This window comes from Anolis sagrei, chromosome 5 (assembly GCF_037176765.1).
Source record: "Anolis sagrei isolate rAnoSag1 chromosome 5, rAnoSag1.mat, whole genome shotgun sequence".
Classification (NCBI taxonomy): domain Eukaryota; kingdom Metazoa; phylum Chordata; class Lepidosauria; order Squamata; family Dactyloidae; genus Anolis; species Anolis sagrei.
In genome coordinates this window covers 143,201,337-143,224,936 of record NC_090025.1, presented here as the reverse complement: position 1 = coordinate 143,224,936, position 23,600 = coordinate 143,201,337, and the positions used below count along the sequence as shown (strand labels likewise).

General features: G+C 41.5%; 1 protein-coding gene and 1 pseudogene across 1 annotated transcript in view; both read left to right on the top strand.

Moving 5' to 3' along the window:
- The first annotated feature begins 7,338 nt into the window (after positions 1-7,338).
- Positions 7,339-10,329, top strand: LOC132777171 (ribose-phosphate pyrophosphokinase 1 pseudogene; annotated as a pseudogene).
- A 1,173-nt stretch (positions 10,330-11,502) lies between these two features.
- CPM (carboxypeptidase M) overlaps positions 11,503-23,600 on the top strand; it is a 44,631-nt gene continuing 32,533 nt past the window's right edge. Inside the window, exons 1-2 of the mRNA XM_060777482.2 lie at positions 11,503-11,616; positions 13,053-13,212. Coding sequence (XP_060633465.2) covers positions 13,056-13,212 — 157 coding nt within the window. The 5' untranslated portion in view covers positions 11,503-11,616; positions 13,053-13,055. The remainder of the gene's footprint in view (positions 11,617-13,052; positions 13,213-23,600) is intronic.

Sequence of the window (23,600 nt, the reverse complement as noted above, 5' to 3'; positions counted from 1 at the left end):
CTCAATAAATCTTAAATGTTCATTCTAAAACTGCAATCCTTGGATTCCATAGGAAGTTGCCCTTTCAATTAAAGTGGAGTCATTGTGTGAAAAGATAATATGAACATCTGTCACATCAATCTGAACATAATGAGAAAAAAATATTATCAGTTGTCTTTTCCCCCCTTTTTTGCATTCGTTTGTTGAAAGAATTAGATTCCACCCCACTGGTCTGTTTTTCATGATTCCCGTAGTAATGTTTTCCCAGGAGGGAACTTGTCCTTTTCGGCTAATCTCTTTATTTGAATTTTCCCATAGTCACTCTTCCCAGACCATCTCTATAATAACAGTGTTTGAAGCGCGAGAGAACTATAGCCAAATCAACATACTGCCAATCCATCTCTCCTCAATTTCTTGCAGGCAGCGGAAACTGAAAAGTTAGACTCAAAATAGAATTTGCAAAAAACAAAAGAAGTCATTTAAGGAGAGGCATATATTGGTCATAGTTTAGCATTGGGACTTTCTACTGTGTCACTATCAGTACTTCTTTTACTGATGAACATAACAACATGTTTATTTTGCATAGGCAGTAATCCTCACTCAAATGGCACACTCCTGTATAGGTCAGTTAGGCAGTAAGGAGCAATCAAGCATAACAACAACAACAACCTTATTTTTATACCCTGCCACTATCTCCCCAAGGGTACTTGGGGCGGCTTACAAGGGGACAAGCTCAAAGATTACAGATAAAACAACCACATTAAAATAAATAAAATAAAAACATAACACAATCACAACAACATCATAAAAACAATATCATGTCTGAAAACAAAATCGGAGCATTAACATCAACCATAAGAAATGGCAAAATTGATAAGTAGATAAAACTTCAGTCAATTACCCATGTTCCCAAATAAATGTTATTGCAGAAAATAGGTTAAATAGATATTCGCAAATACACTTAACCAAATGTGTTAGAAGAATATTGACAAGTTGTAACTTATCCAGAAGAGAACCTAAACATTTGTTCTTTATGTAATTAACAACAGAAAACATTTCTGAGTCTTGACAATATCTTTCTTAGACCAATCAAAAAATACAAAAGTTGTGTAAATTTAGATGCTGGCAGATGTGAATGTTTGTGTCTGCTGTTCTGACAGTACATTACCATCCATCAAGCCATGTTGGGAGTCACCATGGCAGTCATTCTCCTCTTATCGTATATTTTCTGGCAAACTCTACTTAATTGTACCTGATGTTATCTTATCAGAAGCTCCTTACTGTTTTTACTTGGATAAAATTTGAACATGTCATTTACATACTGAACAGAAAAGTCACAGGGAGAATGAGTTACATGAAGGAGTCATTCTTTTAAAACAGTGGTTTCCAACCGTCCTAATGCCGAACCCCTTAATACAATTTCTCATATTGTGGTGACCCCCAACTATAAAATTATTTTCATTGCTACTGTAATTTTGCAACTGTTATGAATCATAATGTAAATATCTGATATGCAAGATGTGTTTTCATTAACTGGACCAAATTTGGCACAAATACCTGATACACCCAAATTAGAATACTGGTGGAGTTTTGGGAAGGGGATTTATTTTGTCATTTGGGAGTTGTAGTTGCTGGGATTTATAGTTCACCTACAATCAAAGAGCATTCTAAACCTGGCTGTAAGAGCTGTTCAACAGTGGTATTCCCTGCCTTGGATTGTGGTGGAAGCTCTTTCCTTGAAAACTTTTAAACAGACGCTGGATGGTCATTTGTCAAAGGTTCTTTGATTGTGCTTTCCTGCATGTCAGATGGTCCATGTGGTCTCTTCCAACTCTGTTATTCTATGTTTCTATCAAATCCCACCCAGCTTTTCAGCTGTTACGGATTGTGAGAGTTGAAGTCCAAAACACTTGGAGGGCCAAAGTTTGCCCATGCCTGGTTTAGATACACCCTAAGTTGCTCTTTCCCAATGTAAACAAAGTTGCCAGGTTAAGAAAGATATGGCCCTGTTACACTGAGAGAAAGGTGAATTCACAACACTGAAAACTCCAAATCGCTTTATAAATGGTAGAACTACCTCTGGCATCACTGGAAATATTGCCCCACCAGTTTGATACCATGAAAGAAATGACATCCTCATACTTCCAACACATGGAGAGAGCCAGTGAGCCCAACACAACTTACCACAACACACATTATGTTGCAGTGCTTCCAATCTATCAGCTCCGGTAATAATAACCCTAGGCATTCAGACATCTTTACTCACACAAGTGCAATTGATGCTTGCAGCCAGTATGTTCTTTATGACTATGGTGCCTGTGTATCAAGTTCTTATCTTGTTTCAGATCCTCACCTCTTGTGACTTTTGCCCAGCGGGCAGTGTTTACTTTCTGTAGTTCTCCAGGTGTTGCATCAGAAGGCTTCCTCTTCCCTCTCTCTTGATATGAAACAATACCTGTGAATAGTGTGTGGCAATAGAGCAACTGAACCTCTTATAGCTGGCACCTCTTGCTTATTGTATTCCAGCGTGCGACATTCTGTGGGATCAATATGTCTCAAAGATTATGTTGTGTGGGTGTGTTTGTAACAAAATGAGGGTGTCTTCCTGTCCTTAAGATCCAACTGGTTCCTCCTGTATAATTCTGACATAGTAGCATGGCCAACCTGTCTCCCTACTACACTTGGCAACAATGCCACATTGGGCTGTGGTTGGTAAGCACCAGTGTTAATGTCACTGTCACACCATTGCGTGCTTTTCTCAGCTATGTATTTACATCTTCTATTGTACACTGCTGACCAAGTTGCATAGTCAGTCCTCTGCATCTATGAATTCAGCCATCTGTGGCTTGAAAATATTTTTTAAACATCCAAAAATTAAACACTGATCTTGCCATTTTATAAAATGGACTGCCATTTACTACACTATTGGATGTATATAATAGGATTTGAGCATCCACAAATTTTAGTATCCATGGACATCCTGTAACCAACCCTAGCAGATACTAAGGAACGAGTATAGTTTATATGGCTGATGTTGCTTAAGCAAATGTTTGGGCAAATATCAGAGTTGTGGGATCTATGGAATTCTAAAACCTGGACTTTGGTGAGAGCTTTCTAGCTGAATATGCTAAATGCTCCACCATCAACAGCAAATCCCAAGATTTCCATAGGATGTTGTTCTTATACTTAGTTAAAGTCCATGATATAGTGTCAAAATGCCAAAATGTTAATTAGGAAACAGTTAGCGAGACGCTAATCAGTAGACACCTGTAGAACCCATAAGCAGAAGACTATCCTCTTTAGCTACATAAACCATGGAAAGCTTCAACATATTTTTTTCTTGATGCCATATAAATTGGCAATATCATATCTTAAATACTTAAAAACACTACTAATTCGGTTTAGAAAAAAGCAGGGCAGCAAACAATACTAGATGGGAATAGAACATTAATTAAATCCTCTGGATTCTTTGTTAAATATGAATGAACAAGAGCAGTGTTTCTCAACCTGGGGTCGGGACCCCTGGAGGGGTCATGAGGGGTTGTCAAAGGGGTTGCCAAAGACCATAAAAAACACAGTATTTTCTGTTGCTCATGGCGGTTCTGTTTGGGAAGTTTCGCACAATTCTATTATTGGTGGTGTTCAGAATGCTCTTTGATTGTAGGTGAACTACAAATCCCAGCAACTACAACCCTCAAATGTCAAGTCTATTTTCCCCAAACTCCACCACATTTGGGCATACTAAGTATTTGTGCCAAGTTTGGTCCAGATCCATCATTGTTTGAGACCACAGTGCTCTCTGGATGTAGGTGAACTACAGCTCCAAAAATCAAGGTCAATGCCCACCAAACCCTTCCAATATTTTCTGTTGGTCATGGGAGTTCTGTGTGCCAAGCTTGGTTCAATTCCATCATTCGCGGAGTTCAGAATGCTCTTTGATTGTAGGTGAACTATAAATCCCAGCAACTACAACTTCCAAATGACAAAATCAATTCCCCCCCCCCCCCCCCACCCAAACCCCACCAGTATTCAAATTTGGGCATATCGGGTATTTATGCCAAATTTGGTCCAGTGAATGAAAATGCATCTTGCATATCAGATATTTATATTATGATTAATAACAGTAGCAAAATTACAGTTCTGAAGCAGCAGCCAAAATAATTTTATGGTTGGGGATCTCCACAACCTGAGGAACTGTATTAAGGGGTCATGGCATTAGGAAGGTTGAGAACCACTGAACAAGAGCATAGAAGTTCCAAAAAAGGAGGGGGCAGGCTGAACCTAACCAATGATAGCCCTGTAGTTTTGCAGTCAGATGCCCAGAACTTATGAATCTATAACGCTACAGTGCTATTTAAACCCCATCTCAGTGAAAAAAATATCTTTGGATTTTTGGAATGCCTGGCTGCTTGTTAATTATGCCGCCAAAAGTAAAGCAGTCGTTTACAGCTGGAACAAACTCAAAATGCCAGATTTAGACAAGACACCTTTTCACCAGCCAAGGCTCCTTCTTTCCCTGTCCCACCACAAAATTAACTAAAGTATCATCTTTATTGCTATGAGGATAGGCTGCTATTCTATATTTAGCAACAATACACTTCTTTCCTGGAATGAAAAGTATGTTGTGTTTTTCTGAAATGAAATGAAGAAACATGCTTTGACCTAATGCCTGATGTGTTTCTGAGAGTTTCAGTATAGAATGATTTGTTAGACTATAGTGAGAATAACTCCAAGCATGTAAATATGTACTTGCCTTAACTTGTCACTGCATAGCATCATAATGCTTCACCTACAATTCACTTTTTTGTTGTTTTTTACTGATGTATTTGGGCTTGGCCTCTTGTAAGCCGCACCTAGTCCTCCAGGAGATGGTAGCAGGGTACAAATAAAGGTTTATTATTATTATTATTATTATTATTATTATTATTATTATTATTACTGGTTTGCAGTTTTCCCTTAACTCTATGTTGTTTGACGTTTTGGGAGGAACTGCAGACCATGTGATCAGATCTGCGACTATTCAGACTAAGACTTCATTTTAGAAGTCAGTGTGTGTGTATTTAGTATTGCATTGGTTATGCATTAGACAGAGAAGAGACTGCAACAGAATGCCTTAGAGAACTTACGAAACTTTCAACTGATATGCAATGTACCTGTATGCTAAATACATGAAGTTTGTAAGTAAACCAGCTGTGTTATTTTTTAATGAAGAATTCTTATTTTTGTCTCTTGAGAGCTTGATTTGAAACCAAATATATTTTATCAGAGAGTAGATGTTTTTGGGCAACTGAAATAACACTTCTGAAGATCTGCTATATATTTTGTGCATTGGCATGTCTTTGTTCCTAACAGTTCAAAGATATAACTAGTCTAACAGCCGAGAAACTTAATTTGCCTTGCTCTTGCGTGGATATATACCACGCAAGAGAAGATCCACTCAAATGAGTTTTTAGCTCTTCTCAGGAAGATCATACTTTACAAAAGGGTTACGATATTCCAAATTGTGTGAATGCCAATTAATCTCCAAAAGGTCACACTTCCAAAAGGCTCTGGAGATTCTGGTTTTCCAAAAGGTTATGATCTCAAAGGGCATCCTTTCCCCAAAAAGCAGGTTATGTGATACTTCAAAAATGTCTTTTTAAAGATTGCAACTCCCAGAAATCTCTAATTGATATAGGTAAAGGTAAAGGTTTCCCCTGACATTAAGTCTAGTTGTGTTCAGCTCTGGGGGGTGGTGCTCATCTCAGTTTCTAAGCCGAAGAGCCGGAGTTGTCCGTAGACACCTCTAAGGTCATGTGGCCAGCATGACTGTGTGGACCGCTGTTACCTTCCCACAGAAGCAGTACCTATTGATCTACTCACATTGGCATGTTTTCCAACTGCTAGGTTGGCAAAAACTGGGCCTAATGGCAGGAGCTCACACCGCTCCCTGGATTCGAACTGCTGACCTTTTGGTCAGCAAGTTCAGCATCTCAGCGGTTTAACCCCCTGCGCCACCAGGAGGCCCCTAATCAATATAGCTTTTCCCAAAAGTAGCGCCTGTAAACTCTGTACAATCCACTGGGAAGCAGAAGAAACACAGCCTGCTTGGTAAACTTATTCCGAAAATATGGCAGAGTTTTCAGCAGGATGTTTACTTGTGACCTCTATATGTCCTCAGAGGAGGATTCCCCCTCATCTCTTTTTCACAGGCAATACTCCTTTCTAGTGAACTGCTAGAAGCAGTTGGCAACGTCTGTATCAGAAATAGTGGTGAATCTCCTTTGGGTACTAGCCTGAACTTTAAAAGAGCTAGTCCCCAAATCGGTTCAGCACCTTGGATAACTCTTTTAAAAATTGATTTACTGCCCCAAGCCAGCACTGCGGGCCACTTCTGATCTGAAATGCCAAACAGTTCTAAAATACCAGGGATTGTTTTGTTCTTCTTGCTGAATGCCAGTTTGCAAATCTGTTGAAGTTCACATTACACAAATAATTGCTACAGACAATGCCCAGGAGTCAGAGAAATCTCACTCTGAAACTCCGAAAACCTCCTTCTCTCTACCATCAGCAGGACCCTCAAGTATCAGTGGAAAAGATACTAAAGTGAGAAGTATCAGAACAAATGTATCAGAAGTGGAGTTTGCTGGCAGCTCTTCAGTTGGGCTCAAGCCCAGTTGTAAATTCTCAATTCTCTAAGTGTGCTTCCTATTGGCTGCTCTAATGGATTATCTGACTCACATTTATTTACAAATGGTAAATAGCTACATCCCATTCTAAATTGTTAAATGGCATGTTGATATGCGAGCAACATCAATTCAAACAGTTTGGAACAATTCAGAATTTAAAACAATACAAATTAAAAAGACAAAAAAAACAAATTAATAAATTAAAATGGTTTAAAAGGTTGAAACAGTTTGAAAATAGGTACTTTTTTCATTTCAGAAAATATCAATTGGCCCCAAAAGCTTTAATCAATAGCCGCATTTTAGCTTGGCACAGAAAAGACCAACATTGATGCCAAACATACCTTCAAAAGGAGGACATTCCACAAATGGAAAGTCATGGCAGAGAAAGCCCACTCTCATGTACTCCCACTACATATTGCTTCCATTGATGGAAGTTAGACCACTGTCCTCAAGTTGGGATATATAGGGAGAGGTACTCCAAGTGTTGGACTCAAGTCATTAGGACTGCGGATGCCATCCCTAGCATCTGAATTCATATAAGAAGTGTCTCACCAGTGAGCGCAATTCTTCGAAGACCGGTATTATGTAGCTTCTACATAGTACTTCAATCAACAATCTCATTTTTTCAGGATCTACAGCTTTCCAAACCATCTTCAAGGGCAGCCACATGTAGAATGCGTTACTCTTGGGAATGGAAGAGGATTGTGCTCTGTCTATGACATCATGGGCAATTCCAGTGTTGCCATGGGCCGAGTTCCCTGTTTATGCTCCCCTTAAAGGTAATATGAAGACATCATCAGTATACAAAGTTGTGATTGGTAAGTTTTGTTAGAGCTGCCATGGGAACAGGTTCTGGGGCTTATATCTTCTAGGTTTTATTGACATATCGTAACTATGCAAAAGAATTTAAAACTGGTACAGATGTAGCATAGCAGTCATTGACAAAGCACAACTGATGAACTATTCTGCTTTACCTGCCTTATTTTTCATATCCTCACACAGAGAAATCTTTTTGGTTCTGATGTTTACATATATCTGAGAACTCTGTGGTCCTCCAGATGTTGCATCTTTTCCTATTGCCTTTAAATTTCCTTAGCGTTGTTGTCCTTCCAAGAAGTCATATCACTTCTAGTGAGAGTTCAGATTTGCGTTGTTCTCTTATTCATTTTTTTTTTTTTGGCAATCCATAGTACAACCACATTTCAAATTAGTCGATTTTTCCCATCCTGGTATTGTATGCACTTAGTTGTGTTCTCAACAAAGCACAGAGTCACCTGCATCTTGAAGAAATGACTGAAGTAATCGATGTTCCTTATTATATAGATCAGTGGTTCTTTACCGGTTGGCCTCAGACAAAAATCTGATCTGTGAGCCTCCTTCCTCTTTATTTTATTTTATTTTATTTTATTCCGCTCCTTTTGCACCACCTGCCACTCCTTCCCTGTTGCTGACCATGGCATATGTTCTGTATCAGAAACTAGAGCTGATGCAGTCTATCCAATTCAATTTTCTGAATCAGCACCACAAACTGAATCTAAAGTTGACCAAAAACTGATTCATAATCCTTTTGGTATGAATGTTGAAGAGTGATCCCTGGTCAAACTGGTCCCTGGTCAAGTAGTCCCTGGTCAAGTGGTCCCTGGCCAAAGTAGTCCATGGTCAAGTGGTCCCTAGTCAAGTGGTCCCTGGTCAAACTGGTCCCTGGTCAAGTAGTTTCTGGTCAAGTGGCCCCTTGTCAAGAAAAAAAGGTTGGGAATCACTGATATAGATGAACAGGTATTATAAAACAGTTGTATCTGATTTACGATCTCTTTTGAAAAGGATGGGACTAAACCTACAATCTCTTCTGTCATATTTTTCATTGGTTGCACAAGGAACTACTTGCTCACTCAACCAAGGACCATTCATGGTACACAGTGCTATTATTCTACTTTAATTGCCATGGTTTCATCCTATGGGATCACAGGATTAATAGCTTGTTCTTACCTAAACATTTGATCTAGGAATCTATAAAATGGAGCCATGGCTCTTAAAAAGGAATTCCAGTGCTATTTCTGTACTATGAATGCAAGACTGCTGTAAGGAACAATCCTGTCACTGTTTTTGTGTGTGTGTGTGTGTGTGTGTGTTTTTTTTTTTGTAAGCTACAGACATCCAACTCTTTTCCTGCTTATCAGGACTGCCTAGTTTGTTGTTTGTTTATATATAGGCCACTTTTCTTCAAGGCAGCTCCCAGAAACTGTAAATTAAATGCAGTTGGCCCTCCATATCCATGGGTTCTGCATCCACGGATCCCACCATCAACAGCTAGGGAAAAAAATCCAAAAAGTAAACAATTCCCATGTGATATAAAGGATACCACTGTGCTGTGCCAAGATATGTAATGCAACTTCAGCATCCATGGATTTTGGTATCCAGAGTTTTTGGAAAATGGCATTCATAACTATTTGGAAATGATAACCTTTTAGAAAAGCATAACCTTTCAGAGAAGAGCCAAAAACCTGTTTGAGTAGAATCTTCTCAAGTGATATGCAGCCAGATGTAATTATGCAAGGCAATTTGGCTTTAGTTGTTAGACTGATAACCTGTTGTCTCTGATCTGTTAGGAAACAGAGAATATGCCACTGCACAAAATAGCAGTGCTTCAGAAGTGTTTTCTCAGTGCCCTAAAATATCTCTACTCTCCCATAAAACAACTTGTTCTGTATTATGCATTCAAGAGACAAAACAAATGACATATTTGGTTTACTCATGACCTTCCTGTGTTCAGCATACATAGGTATATGACTTATCAGCTGCAGATATGTTTGAGATAGTTTTTGTATGCAGATGGCACAGGACATCTCTCTTACAGCAATAGCAGGCATGTGTTTGAGCAGTCTCAATGTCCAATGGAGTCTGAGTTCTGAGCAGTCTCAGAGTCTAATCATGTGGTCTCTAGCCCCTTCCACAACTTCTCAGGAAACATAGAGCAAGGAAAGAAAGCTGCATATCAGAACAGGTATACAATAAGTAAGCAACAAGATTATAAACAAACAAATGACTAGAGGAGGCTTGAAGAACGTTGTAATTTCCACAAAAGTGGATTCCAAGGGCACATTGTACATTAAAATTGAACAAAAACAATTAAAATCACAAACATAAAACATTTAAAAATTAGTTAAAAGCATACAAAAAGCTTCATGACTGTCAGAGCTGTTGGACAGTGGAATATGCTGCTAGTGAACAATAGTGGACTGGATGGCCCTTAGAGTGTCTAGGTAGACCTGCACCAGCTTCCAACTCTAGGAAGACCTGCACCATCGTCTCGCTGGATGTCCGAGGAGCCAAATGAGTGACCTCCATTGCTGACTGGCTGAATGCGGACTTTTCCAACATCCACAAGGAGGAGAAGAAGGCGAACGAGGTGGATCGCATGGTGCTGGTGGGGGACGTGAAGGACTGGGTGGTCATCATGGTAGATGACATGGTGGATACCTGCGGCACCATCTGTCACGCGGCAGACAAGCTGGTCTCCACAGGCGCCACCAAAGCGTATGCCATCCTGATGCATGGGATCTTCTCAGGACCAGACATCTCCCGCATCAACAGCCCCTGCTTTGAGGCCATGGTCATCACCAAGACCATCCCTCAAGAGGACAAGATGAAGCACTGCCCAAAACTCCAGGTAGGGTGTCCTTGAAAAGCAGAAGGCGAAAGGCCCAGAAAGGGCTGGGTCTGATGCTTGGGAAAAAGTTGGATGTCCTGTGACAGCAACCACTGAGTTTCACAAGCAGATTGACAGATTGATTCAGGACAATCGTCATATTACTCAGAGAGAAATTTCAAGCATAATTGGCATTTCACTAGAATGTGTGAGTCACATTATTACTTTGCTTGGCTATTGGAAGATCTGTGCACAATGGGTTGTAGAAACAGAGTGTCGACTTCTTCCGTGACAGCTTCATAAATCTTGTTCAACGTTGGCAGAAATGTATCGAATTGTCTGGTGATTATGTTGAAAAGTGAATAGTGGTAGTTAAAGAGCACATTCTAAGGATTATTTCCACGTTTGATTTATTAAAATATTCCCATCCAAACCCAAGTAATGAAGATGGAGGCATTACTTTTCATTCAACTCTCATAGAGCCTGCTTTGAGTTCCCAGGGGGAGAAAAGGAGCCCCTGGTGGCACAGTGGGTTAAACCACTGAGCTGCTAAGCTTGTTGACCAAAAGGTCGCAGGTTTTAATCCGGGGAGTAGCGTGAGCTTCCGCTGCCAGCCCCAGCTTCTGCCAACCTAGCAGTTTGGCAGAAGCAATATGAGTAGATCAGTAGGTACTGCTCTGGTGGGAAGATGACGGCGCTCCATGCAGTCATGCTGGCCACACGACCTTGGAGGTGTCTACGGACAATGCCGGCTCTTCAGCTTAGAAATGGGGATGAGCACCACACTCCAGAGTTGGACACGACTGGACTTACTGTCAGGGGAAAACCTTTACCTTACCTTAGGGGGAGAAAAGCGGCATATCAATGTAGCAAAATAAATAAATGCAGTAAATAAATGTAGTAAATAAAAATAAATGTAGTAACTAAAAATCAATAAATGTAAAATGTAGTTAAATAAATAAATAATAAATATAATTCTGTGCAAAGTTTTTTTTTAAAAAAAAATTAAAAATCAACGAAGCATCCCTAATAATCCCTCCCTGACATGGTTGGTACTTTGGAAGAGGACACCTAGGGCTGGGTTGGGGACAGGTTTGGTTTTCTCTTCCTGGATTGGCTGCCTCCTGCGTCAGTCATAGGCAGGAGGGCTGTCCCAGCACTGCTGAGACTCTCCTTGCGCTGGGCGCTGCCTGCAGCTTGGCTGCAAAGCCTGAGAAGCAGCAGCAGCAGCAGAAGAGTCGGAGGACTGCGGAAAGGGAGGCAGCAGCAGCAGCAACAGGAGTCATCCCAAGATCAAAAAGCGGGCTTTGGGCTGCTTTTGGGGTGAGGAGGAAGAAGCCCTGGGAGGTTGCATGCGGGTATGTTGGAATTAAGGCACTTTGACACCACTTGGAACTGCCAGAGTTCAATGCTATGGGATGCTAGGAGTTTGACAAGGTCTTACGCCTCCTCCTCCTCCTCCTCACACACAACTTTCAGGAATGTCATAGGATTTAATCAAAGCAGTTCAAGTGGTGTCAAGCTGAATTGATTCTACTGCAGGCATGGGCAAACTTGGGTCCTCCAGGTGTTTTGGACTTCAACTCCCACCATTCCTAACAGCCTCAGGCCCCTTCCTTTCCCCCCTCAGCCGCTTAAGTGTAGATCATGCATGGGCAAACTTTCTAACTTGGGGGCCGCAGGACTGGCTGCCCAGTGATGGAAGGATGGAAGGGAAGGAGGAAGGAAGGAAAGAGAGTAAGAAGGACAGAAAAAGGGAAGAAGGATGGAAGAAGAAAGAGGAAGAGAGGGGAGGAGGTAGGAAAGAGGGAAGGAAAGAAAGACAAAAGTGAAGGATGGAAGGTAAGGAGGAAGGCAAAAGAGAAGGGAGGAAAGCCAAAAGGGAAGGAAGGAAGGATGAAAGAGTGAAAAGGAAGGATGGAAGGAGAAAGAGGGAAGGAAGGAAGGACAAAAGGGTGGAAGGGAATGAGGGGAGGGAGAAAGAGGGAGGGAAGGGAAGGAGGAAGGAAAGAGGGAAGGTAGGAAAGACAAGAGGGAAGGAAGGAAGGATGAAAGGGTGGAAGGGAAAGATGGAAGGGGGAAAAAGGAAAGGAAGGAAGGAAGGAAGGGTGGAAGGCAATGACAGGAGGGAGAAAGAGGGAAGGAAGGAATGAAGGGAAGGAGGAAGGGAAGAGAGAAGGAAGGAAAGACAAGAGGGAGGGAAGGAAGCAAGGAGAAAGAGGAAAGAAAGGAAGGACGAAAGAGTGGAAGGGAATGGAGGAAGGGAGAAACAGGGAGGGAAGGGAAGAGAAGGAAGAAGGAAAGAAGGAAAGAAAGACAAGAGGAAAGGGAGGAAGGAAAGATAAGAGGGAAAGGGGAAAGGAAGGATGAAAGGGTGGAAGGGAATGGAGAGAGGGAGAAAGAGGGAGGGAAGGGAAGAGAGAAGGAAGGAAAGACAAAAGCAATGGAAGGGAGGATGAAAGAGTGGAAGGGAAGGATGGAAGGAGAAGGAAGGAAGGGTGGAAGGGATTGGAGGGAGAAAGAGAGAGAGAAGGAAGGAAGGAGAAAGAGGGAGAGAGGGAAGTAAGGAAGGATGAAAGGGTGGAAGGGAAGGAAGGAAGGCAAGAGAAAGACTGAGGGAAGGAGGAAAGAAAGAAAGAAAGAAAGAAAGGATGGTGAGAGACAGGAGGGCCTGAGAAAAGAACTCAAAGGGCTGCATCCAGGCCCCCAGACACACTAGGTCTCTTTCCTGACCACTTGCTCTGCGTCTTTCCTCCCAGGCGATGGGTGGGCTCTGCTTGGTGTATCTCCTGCTGCCTTTGGCTTCTTCGCTGGACTTTGGCTACCACCACACCGAGGAGATGGAAGCCTTCTTGAAAGGTGTGAGCAAGAACCACTCTTCCATCACTCACTTATACAGCATTGGCCGGTCGGTGCAAGGTAAGGCTGGTGTGCATGGGTCCTCTTCTTTTCCTCTTGCTTTCTCTCCCTGCTATGCATTTGGGAACTTTTTCATGCCTCTAAGAAGAGAGAGAACAATGGAAGGAAATGTGATGAGGATTGTGATTCCTCCTTTCAGTGGAAATTCGGTATCCACTGGGGTTTGGTTCCAAGGCTCCCCCTGGACACCAAAATCCATGGATGCTCAAGTACCATTACACTATGTAACACATTTTTTGAAAAAAAAATCTGTTCCTGGTTTGAAAGTGTTATTTTCTGTTTAATTGTGTGGTGCACTTTGAAAGGTAACAGCACTCTGTGTAGTTATGCTGGCCACGTGACCTTGGAGGTGTCTGTGGACAATGCTGGCTCTTCGGCTTAGAAATGGAGATGAGCACCACCCCCCAGAGTTGAACACAACTGGACTTAATGTCTTGGGGAAACCTTTACCTTTATCTTACTTTTTGAAAGTAGTTGTTATACTCCAGAAACTTTGTTTTTATGGTTGCCACAAACTATGTTGAAGTGCTTGAGACTCTATGATATATTAATTTAAAAACTATAGCAAAATGTGCTGCCGGGGGTCCCACAAAACCAAAGTTTTTGCAGTTTAATAAATTTTCCCCATGTTTTTATAATAGAATCAATTAGGAAATGACATTTATAGCCCAGGAACAAAAATCGTGTTACATAGTAAATTAGTGTTCCTTGTATGAAATGGCAAAAATCAAGGGTTGTCTTTTGGAATTTTTCAGTATAAATATATTTAGGGTTTATTGTGAGTTTTCCAAGCTGTGTGTCCATGTTCCAGAAGCACTCTCTCCTGACATTTCACCCACATCTATGGTGGGCATCCTCAGAGGTTGCCTGTCATTGATGTGGGCAAAACGTCAGGAGAGAATGCTTCTGGAGCATAAAACCATACAGCCTGGGAAACTCACAGCAACCCAGTGATTCTAGCCATTAAAGCCTTCAACAACACATATATGTAGTTTCAACCTATGAGTATAGAATCTGTGGATCTGGAAGACAAACTACAGCTGCTTTGTATTTGCTGTTTCTGGAAGCTGCCTTGGGTCCCATATAAACATACTATATGTGTATATATGTATATATGTGTGTGTGCGTGTATGTATATATGTGTGTGATTTTATCCCTTTGCCAGACCCAGTGTTTTAGGGTTTTTTTTTTAACTCAGAAACATTGTGTAGATTTGATTATGATAGTGCTGGAGCTCCTTGTGGCGCAGTGGGTTAAACTGAAAGGCCAGCAGTTCAGATCGGGGGAACAGGGGGAGCTCCCGCTGTTAGGCCCAGCTTCTGCCCACCTAGCAGTTCAAAACATGCAGATGGTTACCTCTTTGGCAGGAAGATAATGGCGCTCCATGCAGTCATTCCGGCCACATGACCTTTGAGGAGGTGTCTACGGATAATGCCAGCTCTTCAGCGTAGAAATTAAGATGAGCACCACCCCCCAGAGTCTGACATGACTGGACTTAATGTCAGGGGAAAATCTTTACTTTATTATGATAGTGCCATATTGTTCTTAAGTACCCTTTGGTGGGATGAAGTGTCACCTAAACCAGTTGGGATTCCCATTCAGAGTAAGTTAGGTGTTCCTAAATTGGGGAACTGGGGGAGCAGATCTGCTATATTTAACAGGACCTGTCCCAGTTCAGTCCCAGGATTGTGAGTATATACATTCACCTGCTGATCTGTGGCAACCCCATGAATTCCAAAAGGTTTTCTTAGGCAAGGAATACCCAAAAGATGGTTTTGCCAATTCCTTCCTCTGATATAGACAAAGGCATCTGATATTCATTGGTGGCCTCCCATCCAAATACTAACCAAATTACTAACCTGCTTAGCTTCCAAGATCAGATGGGATCTGGTGCCTTTAGGCTATTTAGGCTTGTTGCTGCAGTGAATGGGATATAAAATAAGGGCATTCTCCTCCAAATTTATTTATTTATTTACCATAATAGCTTTACCCGCCACGCGTTGCTGTGGCAAACCTTCCCTCCCTCTTTCTCCTCCTTCTTTCTTTCTCTCCTTCCTTCCCTCCCTCTTTCCTTCTTTCCCTCTTTTTCTTTCTCTTTTTCTTTCTTGCTTCTCTACCTGTTTATTTTCTTGCTTCCTTTGCTGTTTGGTTTCATCCTTCCTTGTCTCTTTCCTTCCTTCCATCCCTCTTTCTCTCTTTTGTTCCTTCTCTCCTTCCTTCCTTCTCTACCTTTCTTTCTTTCCTTCTCTCCTTCCCTCCTTCTTTCCCTCCTCCTCTCTTTCCTTCCTTTTCTATCTTCCTTTCTTTCCTTCTTTCTCTCCTTCCCTCCTTCTTTCCCTATTTCTTTCCCTCCTCTCCCCTTCCTTCCTTCTCTACCCTTCTTTCTTTCCTTCCCTCCCTCCTTCTTTCCCTATTTCTTTCCCTTTCTCTCCCTCCTTCTCTCTTTCTTTTCTTTTCTTTCTTTCTTTCTCTCTCTCTCTCCTTCCCTCCTTCTTTCCTTCTTTCTCTCCATCCTCTCCCCTTCCTTCCTTTTCTACCCTTCTTTCTTTCCTTCTCACCTTCTTTCCCTCTTTATTTCCCTCTTTCTCTCCCTCCTTCTCTCTTTCCTTCTTTCTCTACCATTCTTTCTTTCCTTCCTTCTCTCCTTCCCCTCTTCTTTCCCTCCTTCCTTCCCCCTTTCTGTGTATGTGTTTTGTGTTTATATATGCATATGCATGTGTGTATATATGTGTGTTTGTGTGTATATATATGCGTTGTAATTTTTGGGTGGTTTTTTTCTTTGCTTTTTAAGTCCCTTCTGCTATGTTTTTCTGTGTTTTATGAGTGATGGTCACTCATTGGCCTGATAGGCATATAGTTTCCAAATTTGGTGTCAATTCATCCAGTGGTTTTTGAGTTATTCTAATCCCACAAACAAACATTACATTTTTATTTATATAGATTTATATACCGCCTTTCTCAGCCTGGAGGCGACTCAAGGAGGTTTACAATCAAATAGTAACTCTGCTCCTGAAATGGAAGTTTTCCTCACTTTCCAGATTTCTAGCATTACAGTAAACAAAGGGGCAAGCAAAGTGACAAAGGGGATGCAAACACAACAAATATCAAGATTCTAGAGTGTCTCACTCTTGGCGAGAAATGTGAGGAAAATTTCATGGGGAGCAAAATTCTTATTTGGAGGGGGCCTGTCTTCAGTACTCCCCCAGCTACACCTCTTATTATGCCATGTGTTTAGGACTGAGATAATACAATCTCAAATAACCAAACCAGAACTTGGATATGTTACTTTTCAGCCACTATCTAAGAGATTCTCTGGGTTTTAGCCCAAAAGGTAAACTTTCCAAGCACTGATCTAAACAAGGCAGGCGAACACACAAACATTTCGAGGCATTTTGGTAATTTACGAGATAGTTGCAGAACTCTGAGAAATCACAGCATTAACTTGTTTTAGCATAAAAAGAAGGAACCGTGGTGGCGCAATAGGTTAAACTCTAGTTAAACCCTGAACTGCTGACCTGAAGGTCGGGGTTCAAATCCGCAAGACAGGGTTTTGTTTTTGTTTTTTTGTCATGTCAGGAGCGACCTGAGAAACTGCAAGTCGCTTCTGGTGTGAGAGAATTGGCCGTCTGCAAGGACGTTGCCCAGGGGATGCCTGGATTATTGTTTTATGTTTTATCATCCTTGTGGGAGGCTTCTCTCATGTCCCCACATGAGGAGCTGGAACTGATAGAGGGAGCTCATCTGCCTCTCCCCGGATTCGAACCTGCGACCTGTCGGTCTTCAGTCCTGCCAGTACACGGGTATAACCCATGGCGCCACCGGAGGCGCAAGACAGGGTGAGCTTCCATATGTCAACTCCAGCTTCCCATGCAGGGACAAGAGAGAAGCGTCCCACAGGATGGTAAAACATCTGGGTGTCCTTGCAGATGGCCAATTTTCTCGCACCAGAAGCGACCTGCAGTTTCTCAAGTCGCTTCTGACACGGAAAAAAAAAACATAAAAAGAAAAATCTTTAGCACCTTTGATATAAATTGGGAAGAAGGCATCTATAATATGTGCTTTCCTGGATAGCTTACTTCACCAGATGCCAAGTTGTTGGCTATTCATTCCTTTAACATCTAACTGGAACTATAATCGTGTTACTAACAGTATGTGGGCAATACTCCGGTGATATTTCACAAAGACAAAAGTTTCTTTATTGATATCTCCCTAAGATAAAGCTGACCTTTTGCATTATTTGTTTTGTTTTGTTTTCTCATTAATGAACAAAACTGGTTCTCCTTTGTTTAGAGGAATCCAAATATCTTTCCCAGCACTTAATCCAGGGGAGAAATGACATGTTCTAAATTCTTAGAAAAGTCAGAGTCAACTTGATGGCAGTTAGTAATAAAGTTTTTTGCTTGTTTCCAACTATTCCATTGAAGTGTTTGTTCATTAATCCAGTGGTTTTAAAGACAAAATAAGAAAAACACTTAGAATCATAGAATCATAGAGTTGGAAGAGACCTTGTGGGTCATCCAGTCCAATCCCTTGCCAAGAAGCAAGAAAATCACATTCAAAGCTCTCCTGACAGATGGCCATCCAGCCTCTGTTTAAAAGCCTCCAAAGAAGGAGCCTCCACCACATTCAGGGATAAAGGGTTTCACTGCTGAACAGCTCTCACAGTTAGGAAGTTGCCTCCACCACACTCTGGGACAGAGAGTTCCATTGCTGAACAGCTCTCGCAGTTAGGAAGTTCTTCCTCATGTCCAATCTCCTTTCCTGTAGTTGGAAGCCATTGTTCCATTGTGTCCTAGTCTCCAGGGCAGCAGAAAACAAGCTTGCTTCCTCCTCCTATGACTTCCCCTCACATATTTATACATTCCCATCATGTTTCCTCTCAGCCTTCTCCTCTGCAGGCTAAACATGCCCAGCTCTTTAAGTTGCTCTTCATAGGGCTTGTTCTCCAGACCCTTGATCATTTTAGTTGCCCTTCTCTGGTCACATTCCAACTTGTCGACATCTCCCTTCAATTGTGGTGCCCAGAATTGGAGACTAGCAAGGATACTCACTGCATTGCAATAATAGCCTGTCATAATTTGAATTTGATGACACGATGTATCAAATAAATATACAAGTGCTGGCAAATAGATATATAAACATCAACATTGCATTATGGTGGAGAATCCATAGCTCTTCGATTGTGTGTGTAGTTTAGTTAAGAAATTGCTGTACGGGTCCAGTGTGGTTGCAACAGTGATTGTGGAAACTGTATCCCCTCCACTATGGTGTGAATAGCAACTTTGGGGAAAATTCCCCTCCTTAAAATATGAATAAAAGACCTGGGCATTCCTCTTTTCTACTGATGTGAACCATTCAGCAGCTCTGTGTTTTTTAAAGTTTGCGAGGAAGTTAAATAATGGTTCTCCTAATTTAATCCAAGTGTGGAGCCCTAGTTGTGTTTGGCCATAGGGATAGCAGTGCAATAGTAACAGTCTTGTTGCCTATGCTAGTTACTGAGAAACTTTAAATGCCATCAGCACTCCAGATAACCTGGCAACAAGTGAAAAAGCAGAGGCAGTCCATCAGGACTGTAGTTTAGGTCCACAAGGAATGTCAAAAACTGCAGACAGCTTTATTGATTCTTATCAACAAGCTGTTATAGCCAATTCCCACTTCCACAAAGTTAATGGGTCTTAATTGACCATTCAGGACCAAGCCATCTCAAATTATTTGGCATTGGAACAGAAATAACACTGAACAGCATTTTGTGATTGGGAAGTCCATTTTTCTTTCAGCTACAGCTGAGATCAGGATGAACAAGGGAATCTGGGGAAAGGGTGATAGAGGTAAAGGTAAAGGTTTTCCCCTGACATTAAGTCTAGTCGAGTCTGACTCTGGGGGTTGGTGCTCATCTCCATTTCTAAGCCAAAAAGCCGGCATTGTCCATAGACACCTCCAAGGCCATGTAGTTGGCATGACTGTATGGAGCGCTGTTACCTTCCCGCCGAAGCAGTACCTATTGATCTACTCACATTTGCATATTTTCAAATTGCTAGGTTGGCAGAAGCTGGGGCTAACATCGAGAGCTCATTCCGCTCCCCTGATCTGAACCTGCAACCTTCCAGTCAGCAAGTTCAGTGGCTCAGGGGTTTAACCCACTGCACCACTGGGGGCTCCTAGATTATAATTAAAAAAAATAATAGGGCAATCCCATGATCAGAATACTAGTGGATTTGTCCACAATTGTGATGTTCATTAAATAGTTTTACCATTTGGTGCATATGCTAGTCACTGCCAAGTACACATAATTTAGGCTGGGTTGCTCTGAGTTTTTGGGCTGTATGGCCATGTTCCAGAAGCATTCTCTCCTGATGTTTCACCCACATCTATGGCAGATATGTAAACCTCACTTACCAAGTTTCCAACAAACCTCACAACCTCTGAGGATGCCTGCCATAGATGTGGGTGAAATGTCAGGAGAGAAAGCTTCTGGAATGTGGCCATAGGGCCCAGAAAACTCACATCAACCCAGTGATTCTGACCATGAAAGCCTTCAACAAAACATATAATTTAGACTGTTTTTACTTCCTATAACATGTCTTATCTTAAATGTCTAATAGTTTCTGAGTAAATGGATATGAACTCGATCAGTGTTTCTCAACCTTTCTAATGCTGCAATCGCTTAATACAGTTCATCATGTTGTGGTGACCCCCAACCATAAAATTATTTTAGTTGCTACTTCAATTTTGCTATTTAAATAAACGTGCAATGTAAATATCTGATATGCAGGAGGTGTTTTCATTCACTGGACCAAATTTGGCACAAATACCCAGTATGTCCAAATGTGAGCACTGGTGGAGTTTGGGCATACTGAGAGAGTTGTAGTTGCTGGGATTTATAGTTCACCTACAACCACAGAGCATTATGAACCTCACCAATGTTGGGATTGGACCAAACTGGCACACAGAACTCCTATGACCAACAGAAAATACTGGAAGGGTTAGGTGGGCATTGACCATGTGTTTTGGAGTTGTAGTTCACCTACATCTAGGGAGCACTGTGGACTCAAACAATGATAAATCTGGACCAAACTCGGCACGAATACTCAATTTGCCCAAATATGAAAACTGATGGAGTTTGGGGAAAATAGACCTTGACATTTGGAAGCTGTATAGCTGGGATTTATAGTTTACCTACAATCAAAGAATATTCTGAACCCCACCAGTGATAGAATTGGGCCAAACTTCCCACACAGAACCCCCCCCCCCATGTCTCGAAGGGACTCACTGGCGCGCACCTTCCTCCAGCCTCACACACTTTCCCTTGCCCTGCATATGTGTACTACGCTGCCATGCTCCAAGAATGCCTGCTCTCCCCTCCTTACTTGGAGTCTCAGACATAGCCCTCTCCTTGACTGAGAGGCTGGCCAATCACGGAGAAGGAGGGCTTTTGGTGAGAGGATTCACCATCAGTTTCCAAAAAGAAAGGGAAGGACAGGCAGAGAGATCTTCAACCTTCTCTGCCAAAGTGGTTCCTAAAACCATCAGAAATATATGTTTTCTGATTATCTTTGGCAACCCTTCTAAAAATCCTCGTGACCCACCCTCCAGAGGTCCCAATCAACAGGTTGTGAAATGCTGATCTAGATATAGTGAAAAAAATTGTTGCCACATCAAAATCTGCTTTAACACCAGATTCTTGTTTCCTAATATAGTTTCATTGTGGTGTGCCAGATTAAGTTCCTCAAATTGTCACTTGCTTGGCAGATGACGCTTTTATTTGAGAAATACTGTACAGTACTTCCTTGAGAAGTCCGTCATCTATCCTCAGAACCCTGTTGATTCTGGATTTGTTAGGAACCATGAGGAACTGTATGGAAGGAGTGCTGTTGACATGAACTAGCTGTAGAGATTTTGCTGCCAGATGTGGTTGCAAATGTTTTGTGTCTGTAGGTAAAAAGAATTGTGCATGGCAAATGTGGTGATAGAAATCTAGCTTCCTTGGGGTTTCTGAACAAATGTGAAATGAAAGGAATTCAGGGGAATAAAGGATCTAATTGATTTAACCTGAGAACTTTTGTGGTCCATTTTTAGTCATATGTTGCCAGCCATTTAAGGAGATCTTTTTGTTCCAAATGAACTTTGCTCGTCGTAGAAGCTGTCATCATTTTGTTGAGAAAGGCTAGATGCCTATTATCTTTCACTGTTTTTGGAAAACGTCCTTACCACAAACAGTGCCAGGTAGACAGATGAATGTGGCGCCCAGCTCTTTAGTCCGGTACTGTTCATGCTGAATAAGCACAGCGCAGAGTGACAATCCGATCTTTGTGCAAAGCTCACTCTGCTCCCCTTCATACTTTTTGTTCATATATGACATTTGGGGAGGAAATCGTTCTGACATCGGAATTCCAAATGACGCCTACAACCTGTTTTTAAAATTCTGTGTTTAGAGTTAAACCCCATTAGTTTCAGATGTAATATGCATATGGGAAACTAAATTGTTTTATTATTGTCTGCTTAAATACAAAGCAGAACTCTTCAACTTATGGTTTGAGCTCACAGTGGTATAAAATGCACACATCTGGAGTTCATTGCAGAATTAGACCTTGGTTATTAAGTCAGCAGTATCCAAATTTGAAATACCTATAGGGAATGGGGAATGAAAACAGTTTGATACCACTTTAAGTTCCATGGCTCAATGTTAAGGATTCATGAGAGGCGCAATGGGTTAAACCTTTGTGCCGACAGAACTGAAGACCAACAGGTCAGAGGTTCGAATCTGGGGAGAGTGCAGATGAGCTCCCTTTGTCAGCTCCAGCTCCCCATGCGGGGACATGAAGCCTCCCACAAGGATGCTAAAACATTAATACATCAGGGCGTCCCCTGGACAACATCCTTGCAGACGGCCAATTCTCTCACACTAGAAGTGACTTGCAGTTTCTCAAGTTGCTCCTGACATGGAAAAAAAGAGAGCTGTAGTTTGGTAAGGCAAGAACACTATTTGCCAGAGAAAGCAAAAGACTGTAGTTAAAGTGATGTCAAATTGTATTCATTCCACAGTGTAGATGCACCCATAGTTATAGTCTTATAAGACATAGCTCTTTCAAATGAGGAAGTATGTTTCTGTTTGCGGAGATCAGAAAAAATTCATAATGTTTCAAATAAATAAGAAAAAATAATACATTGTATTTTTCTACAAAGTAACAATACAATAAAAACATTTTATTTATGGTGTCAGAAGCAAATTGAGAATACAGTTATAATGTATAAAAACCAAAAACAAAGTTTAAAACTTGGCTTTATGCTAGATTTCCTTTGACCAAAAGCTGGCCACTTGGAGCGCCTTTGGTGTCGCTAGGAGAAGGTCCTCCATTGTGCATGCGGCAGGACTCAGACTGCATAGTAATAGGTGGTCTGTGGTTTGCTCTTCTCCACACTCACATGTTGTAACCCATTGTGCCACTGGGGACTCCTATGTGATACTTTGTGATACTTTAAGTAATATAAGCTATGTGATACTTAAGTAATATAACAAAACAGGGCTCAAAGAGATGATTCCTGACCTTTCAAGGTTCTTTGTCTCCTTTGAGCTTTGCTATAACCTCCACAACAACGGTTATGAGCTAATTGTGTTGGAATACAAAGTGTTTTAAAGTGGCTTAGTTTGATTAAATCCTGTTAGCATTACAAAATACAGGTAGAACTAGTTCGCTGCCTGCATTTTTGGGCTCTGGTATGGGAACAGCTATGCATGATGAGTTATTGTACTTCAATGTCGGCAGCTACACAACTGGGTATTTTTACTTCGATCACAGAGTGGGCACAGGAAGTTGTGGAATGGGCATTTAGGTTCATTTTAAGGCCAGTGCCTTAAAGACCCTCCAGTAAGCCATATAAGTCTGACTTCTGTTAGCCGATCACTTGACGTTTTGGGCACCTGCATTTTTTCATCTTTAGGAAGTCACCCTTTTAATATTTCTTTTCCCCACTGAATGACTTATAACATTTGCAATATCAGCAGGATGGATACATTTGTGGATGAGTTCAGATGGCTGTTCTCCACCTGAATAATGTTGTTCAGTATTTTATGCTCCTCTGTTTTGCCATTTCCTTCTGCGATAGAAGTCCCACCTAGACCCAGACTCTGAGGGTTGGCAATGTGGCATCATTTGCCAGGAACCCACCTAAGACATCTTTTATCCCTCATTCAGTTGCTGTGATCCATAACCTCTTCTGCCCGTTAGCAGCACGTGTTATGATGTATGTTTGTCTAAGTAAACACCTACATTCTTTACTTATGGCAAACTCATTTTCAATATATGTTTCCTAGAATACTATCTACACAAATTGGAGGTATTAGCAGGCATGGAATTTGCAGGAGCTTAATTTTTTTAGACAGAACCCTC